The sequence below is a fragment of the Austrofundulus limnaeus genome, unplaced genomic scaffold, assembly GCF_001266775.1.
Source record: "Austrofundulus limnaeus strain Quisiro unplaced genomic scaffold, Austrofundulus_limnaeus-1.0 Scaffold388, whole genome shotgun sequence".
Classification (NCBI taxonomy): Eukaryota; Metazoa; Chordata; class Actinopteri; order Cyprinodontiformes; family Rivulidae; genus Austrofundulus; species Austrofundulus limnaeus.
The window spans coordinates 378,019-385,877 of record NW_013952790.1 but is presented as its reverse complement, the minus strand read 5'-3'; the positions used below and the strand labels follow the sequence as shown (position 1 = coordinate 385,877).

At 39.8% G+C, this 7,859-nt stretch overlaps 1 protein-coding gene across 1 annotated transcript in view; it reads left to right on the top strand.

Moving 5' to 3' along the window:
• arhgap32b (Rho GTPase activating protein 32b) overlaps window positions 1-7,859 on the top strand; it is a gene marked incomplete in the record, with an annotated part of 86,458 nt that overhangs the window by 23,229 nt on the left and 55,370 nt on the right. Inside the window, 2 exon segments of the mRNA XM_014023709.1 lie at window positions 762-856; window positions 979-1,063. Of these exon segments, the coding sequence (XP_013879163.1) occupies window positions 762-856; window positions 979-1,063 (180 nt within the window).

The following is a 7,859-nucleotide window of genomic DNA, read 5'->3' as shown; positions in this document are numbered from 1 at the left end:
GCATAATAGGTCCCCTTTTAAAGTCTATTCTGCCACACTGTTTTCTTTACGGTCAGGTAAATGTGTGAAGAATGTATTTGTTTTACAGCAGACCTGTATGTGATCCACATGGGATCCAGGAGGGTCTTTTAGGGACCGAGTGCTACCAACTGTTGTTATCACAGAAAATCAGTAAATGAGTGTTTGGTAGATTATTTCTTTGTAAAAATACTTCCTGACAATAAATTTTATATCAGCACATGATTAGCAGCACCTGCAGGGACCAGAAGCTTAAAACAASAATCAACATCATCAGTAGGGRTGTAGTGATACACYAATCTCACGATACGATATATCAAATGTTTATTTCTTTTAATTTTGATGATTATAACTGACAACTAACAAAAAAACCCAAGTTCAGCATCTCAGACAGTTAGAATACTGTGAAAAGGTTTAATATTGAAGACACCTGGTGCCACACGGTAAACAGCTAATTAACTCAAAACGCCTGCAAGGACCTTCAAATTGTCTCTGTCTTGAGCTGTGTCTCAATTAATGGGTTGCYGTRGACTTTGGCCGCATTTGTCGGCTGTTTACGTCACTGCCCCGCGCCGTAGGCTGTCCCAATATGTAGGCGKCGACAAAACRCTGAAAATGTCGGCTGCATCTGAGTATCCTCTYCAGCTTCGATCGCTGCAGCTCTGTTGAAAACGAGTTTCTTCCTGTWTAAATGAGGGTTGAAGAAACAAAAATAATGATTATTATTGTTTTTGTTTTTAAAGGCGAGGAGTGCAGAGATCCCTGAGCTGAGGACAGAAGCCCTCATGCGCTCCAGCAGCAGCAGCACAGCCAGCATGAAGGTGAAGAACGTCAAGAAGTAAGTAGAGCTGCTCTGATAACTTCATGTCTTCATCATCATCATCATCATCATCATCATCACTGCCTCCTGGTTTCCAGCTGTTAGCTGCGTCCTGAACCGACTGTGTTTCTTTCTTACAGGCTGTCCTTCACAAAGGGACACTTCCCAAAGCTGGCAGAGTGCGCTCACTTCCACTATGAGAACGTGGATTTTGGTGCAATTCAGGTACAGACCAGCCCTTCCCTCAGTGATGTTTCAGTTAGCCACATGAACACTGCTAACAGAGGTTAGAAAGCTTTAAATGATGGTGGAGCTGATGTTTGGTTCAGCTCCATGTGGGAACAGGATGAAACAGGGATGATGGCTCTGAGCTTGGAGGTCTCTGAGTGTGGACCTGGTCCTGCTGAACTACACCTAATGGTCTCTGTAAGAAAACATTCTCTGTAGATTATTTTTCAGAGAGGGATATGGATTTTAAATTTAGAGTCAGGTGTTCAGTTACTTCCTCATCCACTTTATTTGTGTGGATTATTATTCTGTTGTTCTCAGAAGTACCAACAGACATTAAAGTGTGTGTGTGTGRGGGGTTCATCARTCAGGATTAAAGTCCTTTTTATAAATCAAGCTCTTCAGATTTCACAGATTACATTTAATCCTGCTCTGTAGAGTAATGAATACAGAAGAAAGGAAATAAAATGATTAGTTTTTCTTTCATACAGCTCATAATGTTTTGATTTAATTTGTCAGTAAATAAAAGTAGCTGTGAGCTGTCGTTGTGTGGAAACACCAGCAGGGGGCAGCAGGAGTCAGAGGTGCTACAACTTCTACAGCTTATTTTGAAGTTTTTTGTTTTTCTGCAGAATCAGTTTGTGCTCTAACTCATTGTGTAATCTTTAGATGAGTCGTCTCAGCTGTGTGTTCTGTCACACACACCTTACAGGTTCTGTTTGATCAGAACATTTGGTTCTGTTAATATAATCTGTCATGGTGTGTTCAGCATCATTCAAACATGTTTCATCGGTTCAGTTCAGTTGCCAAATGGTACATCTAATTATCTAATTTCCCGCTGGGATCAATAAAGTACTTTTGAATTTGAATTGAATTAAATGTATATTAGATCTGATCTGTACAAAGTATATAAAACATGTAAGATCTAAACAAATAAAACATGTGCAACATAAAGTATATCAAATTAATAAATATATCTAAAATAAAACTATATTCAATAATATTAAAATCCTGAAGGTAATAAAATTTCAGAAAATCTATTAAAAGCAAAATAATAAAAGTGGTGCAGACTTGTTTTTTCAGTTGCTGATTTATGGAAACACTAAAGATTAATTTTAGAAAACAAGGATTAAAGAAACSTTTTCAGCTCAAATGGTATTTGAGGAGAACCTGACATTGGGCCTCATGCAAGAACATGTCCGTATTCTTATCCTAAATTTCTCTTACTTTTGTTTGTACAAAGGGTTCGTACAAACATGTCACGTCAGATTCAACAAACTTCTATCTTCAGGAAAAGGGTGTAAATGAGCTGCGTAAACTGATGAATGCGTATCAGGTGCTCGTGCATGAGGAGAGGAGATTAGCATAATGACCACCCTAAAAACACAATTTAAGGCTGTTTCCTGCCCCACATACCAGGAAGTGTCCATTCAAAAATGACATCACAAAGTAAAAATAAGAACTTTACGAGTTTGGAGACTAAAGACCTGCTCTCAGAGATCCAGAAAAGAAAATCTGTCATTTTTAGCAGCGTCAGCTGTGGAATTAAAGGAGCTGCTAAAGCTGAGGGATGAAATGACAWCTGCTGTTAATGTTGTGTCTCCTGTGGGTCGTATACAGTCACTGAAATAAGAATCTAAATCATATTCATCTCTCTCTAGTCCTGCTCCAGATTTAATTTGGTCAAATATTTTTAATTTAAGTGTAAACAACTGTGCTAAATAATTTTCACTTATGCAGAAGAAGAGCAGTCGCGCACCGCTAACCCCCACCCCCTCCCGACCATCGCAAGTGTCAGATGCAGTTCTGAAAAAATGCATTTTAAAATGTCTCCAAAATATTTATGGCACTTTGGAGAAAATAGCATAGCTGATGTGCTGACTAAATCTGAACAGAATAAAATTTGGTTAAAAAAAACAACATAATCTCTAAAGCTCGTTATATACCGAGACAGATTAAACTTCAATTAATGCATAATTTGAGGTGGTTTGTAGTTTGAGATCTTCATATAAATATACAACAGCATTAATTGCCAATTTAATTTAATTTAATTTAACCAATTTATGTCATTAGTCTACATTATTACATTTAAAATTATAATTCCAATTGAAACAGAATAACCTACTGTCAACATAATTATGGATTGTGATTTATTTTTGACTCAAAATATCTTCAAACTAATGAAATATAAAGTTATTAGTGAAGAAAATCAGTCTGGATATCAGCAGACTGACTACACATAAAATATAAGACAGGTCTGGACCACTCGTGAATTTTGTCCGTATCTGAAGTAAATCCTACAATACAACAAAATTTGTGAATGATAAGTTTTCCTAAATCACTCGTACGCACAACTTAAAAACAAATCTGTTCGTATGAACGGTTCTTGCATGAGGCCCAAATACCAACAACCTGACTTTTTATTTAAGAGCCTGGTTGGACCTGGATCAGGGTTCTGTAATAGTCAGGACTTGGATCAGAGTTCTGTGATAGTCTGGACTTGATAGTCTGGACCAGGTTTGGARGTGTTTTCACTGTGTACAGATGAATCTGACTTTATTATAGATTTAGTTTCACTGCTCAGTGATGATCAGGGCTGTTTTTTAGCACATGCTCCGTGGGTCATGTCCGCTCTAAGTAAACAACGTTAGCATGGCGGGGAGGCATGTAAAGCCTAATGATACACTAGAGAAAACCCTGGGTTGGTTCACAGAGAGATGATGTCAAACAGTAAGATGTGTGAGCTGAGGATGATGTCACTGTTAGACTCAGGCTGCTCGTGTTACAGAAAACAAAAGCTGGTCCAGAGAACACTCTCTCTGTGTCTCTCATGGTCATTGTTGAAGGAAAACACTGCTGAAAGGTCCTCTTGTTGGGCCTCCATAATGCAGACTTCAGACTATGGAGTTTATTTTGTTTTACATGTTGACACTTTAGATCAGGCTTATTCAACAGAGAGCCTTTTTTAATTTCACTGGCGTCTGCAAAGCTGTTAAATTCCTAAACAGATTAGTCTGAATATAAGGCTACATTTCTACAAATCAGAGCTTCTTCCATCCCTTCAGTCTCATATTAATCTTGTGCAGGATTTTCAGTGGCTAGGTTAACATGTACACCTGTAAACAACTGTCAAACCTCCCAATGATAACAGCTTTTTTTTCTAAATAAAAACTTAAACTGCACTGTTTTAAATTATTACAAAGAGGACAAAAAATACAAAGAGCCCTTGTTGTTGTAGAATTACAGAGGCACCGTAGAATACTGTTTCTTCTTTTTAATGTATTTTTATACATTTCTATGTAGATAGAAACAACAAAACTGCATATATACATACACTGTATAATAAGAATGAAAGAGCTGAGCTACTGAGGGGCTTCTAGATCCAGACTGACAAACATGTGATGACTGACCAATCAGACATGGTGGTGGTCAACAAGCAAGAGAAGAAGACAGTGCTGATAGATGTAGAGATCCAAAGTGACTAACATCAGGAAGAAGGAGCAGGAGAAGCTGGAGAAATACCAAGAGCTGAAAGAAGAAATGCAGAAGTTTTTATCTCTGCCGACCGACCAAGGACAGCAGCAGGGATCCGAAAGATAAACATAATTGTTTTGGGACAAGCGGCCTTGAATTTCTTGCTGCTTTAAAGTCTGTAATTGCATCTCTGAAATGGTGAAAAAATGCCGAATGTTTCGAATTTCATCACCTCCTCGCCTCTCTTTCCGTCTGAAACTTCACCCAGGTGTAATCCTACATCTCATATGCACACTGCCAAGCTGTGATTCTCGGCAAAATCACATCCAGTTTGTCACTTATATCTCCCAACATCTGAGTCTGTGTGTTTCCAGTACGGGAGATACCACCTAAGGTTCCTGACAGCCTCTCACAGGCCTGGACTGCTGTCAGGATTGCTTTCATTTTCCGATAAACCAGAACTCCGCCACAGCTGATCAGCAGGAATCCAGTTATCATGAATTCAAATATGTACAAATCTTCCACGTCTTCAGTGGAAAGCGGTGCCAAACAGATCAGGTTCCAGCCCCAGGAACCAGTGACCCGACCAGCAGCAACCATTCCACTGGGACAGCTGCGCTCCTCTCACTCCAATCTCCTTGTAGAAAAAATAGTGTCAGTTGCGTTCAGAGACCAGTTGACCAAATCCATAATTCCTTTTGTTTTCGGATGATAGGTAGAAGAAAGGCTTGAAAAAGCTGCGAAGCAGGGAAGGAGGGACAGGTTTGGAAGAGAGAGTAAAAGCGTCAGACTCCTCTGAAGGCCAAGCAGGAAAAAAAAAAAGAAATTTAAACACAGGAGGCATTAATAAAACCTTTTTTTTTTCTTCATTCTATTTTAAACTGTTTGGACATGTATCTCCTGTACCCACAAGGGGGTGCTCTAACACCCTTAGCACTCCCATTTCCTGTGGCCTTTCTTTGGTAGGCCAGAGTTTGGTGCTTTAGGAGGGATTTCCCCAAAATGTCATAATTTTCCCCAAAAAACGAAAGTAATTAGATGAGTGTTTGGAGGTTTTAGCATTTTTTTTTCTTCCCTGTCGTGTTATTTGAGGCTTTGAGGTAAGTTCAGGTTGTATTTTTGGTGACTGGTCATTTAGTTTGGTGGTTTGCTCTGTTAGAATGTGAGCAGCTTCTGTCCTCTGCACTTCCACTGCTTCAGTTCACATTCTGAGCAGAATATGAGAAGGGCTGCAGGATTCCTTCAGAGACTGCCCCGTGTTTAAGGACAGCCCCTCCTGCCCTCTGCTGTGCTGTACCGTGTCTCCCGTCACCCCTCTTTGTCCTGGACCAACCAGAGAGGGGAAGGAGGGGGGAGAAGGGGGGAGGGGTGAGTCAGTATGTCAGACAGCAGAGCAGGAAAAAAAAACCCAATGAATTGCATGTGGCGGAGAGGCACAGAAAGCAGATGGTGAGGTCATCCGAGGAAAACGAGAGAAAAACAGCTTTTATCCACTTTTTATTCCTGGACATCTCTCAAACTCTTATTTCCTGCAGCCGGGTGTCAAACTTGTGCTGCAAGGCGAGAGAGGGGATGCATGAAAAGGACGAGCGGACATCACACTGAGGGATGAGGGAGAGTAAAATCTGTTTCTCTGAGGATTCCATCTAATCACCACCATCTCTTCCTGTAGCAGCAGCAGCTGGGAGTACTGCTGTTTACTCCCRGTCTTCACTCTTTCCCCTGGATCCCACCCTGTGGGACTTCAGGGTGGTTGGAACAGAACATGGAGAGCTGACAGTTGTCTCCAGCTATGTGGAAATGATTCACACTGAAGCGCAGAAACGAGGCRGTTAGGTGGTCTGTGGTGGGATACGCTGAGCGGTGCAGGTGTTGGAGCCTTTAGGAGCAGCAAACCCAGCGTCTGGACCTATTGTGTGTACGGCAAGTCTTTGTGTTGTGGACACTTTGGTTGTTTGGTGCAGAGGGTCCTGCAGCTGCTGGTCCTGTGAGCGGGTAGCACTCAGAAAATCACAACCAGGCCTGGGAAAAAACAGACCAGTGGAACAGAACTGCCTTATTTTCAACATTTATTGAAACAGAAAACCTTCTCTCAGTGAACACAGAAAAGACTTTTACTACAATTTAATTACTAAAAACATGTATGTAGTTTAAAATGACAGCTCTAGTAGTCCCTTTAGAAAACCATAAAACATGTYCAGAAAATTTGTTTATAATCAACCCAAGTGGAAATGGACACCTCAGCTAACGAACATGCACTGCTGTGCGAACAGATTGTCTTAGATCAGTCTTACAATAACACATTTATGAAAATCATTTTAATCATGTTTGTACTGTTTGATGTTGTGAACATCCCAGCTGTAAGGTGCAGAAAAGTCTGGAAAATTCAAATTTAAGTGCCTGAAAGYTGCTTGAATGTGACTTTCAGTGAGTGTCTCTGCTGTGTCAGAACAGGATGTGGAGGGGAGTTTGTTTGTTGTTGGTTAAACAGTGTGACAGAGCTAGTACCAGTAATACAAACACAACTAATAACACATCACAAGAGTAATAAAGACTGAATAAAGTGTTAATGCAGAACAGTCAGAACCTGTCTATTAACACATGTGAGTAACAGCAGGTATTTTCTGCTGGTTGATTAGTTTTGTTCATGTTAGTTAGTTGTCCTGTTCATGTTAGTTAGTTGTCCTGTTCATTTTAGTTAGTTGTCTTGTTCATGTTAGTTAGTTGTCCTGTTCATGTTAGTTAGTTGTCCTGTTCATTTTAGTTAGTTGTCTTGTTCATGTTAGTTAGTTGTCCTGTTCATGTTGGTTAGTTGTCCTGTTCATGTTAGTTAGTTGTCCTGTTCATGTTAGTTAGTTGTCCTGTTCATGTTAGTTAGTTGTCCTGTTCATGTTAGTTAGTTGTCCTGTTCAAATTAGTGCTATTGTTCATGTTGGTTAGTTGTCCTGTTCATGTTGGTTAGTTGTCCTGTTCATGTTGGTTAGTTGTCCTGGTCATGTTAGTTAGTTGTCTTGTTCATGTTAGTTAGTTGTCTTGTTCTTATTGGTTAGTTATCCTGTTCATGTTAGTTAGTTGTCCTGTTCATGTTGGTTAGTTGTCCTGGTCATGTTAGTTAGTTGTCTTGTTCATGTTAGTTAGTTGTCTTGTTCTTATTGGTTAGTTATCCTGTTCATGTTAGTTAGTTGTCCTGTTCATGTTGGTTAGTTGTCCTGTTCAAATTAGTGCTATTGTTCATGTTGGTTAGTTGTCCTGTTCATGTTGGTTAGTTGTCCTGTTCAAATTAGTGCTATTGTTCATGTTGGTTAGTTGTCCTGTTCAT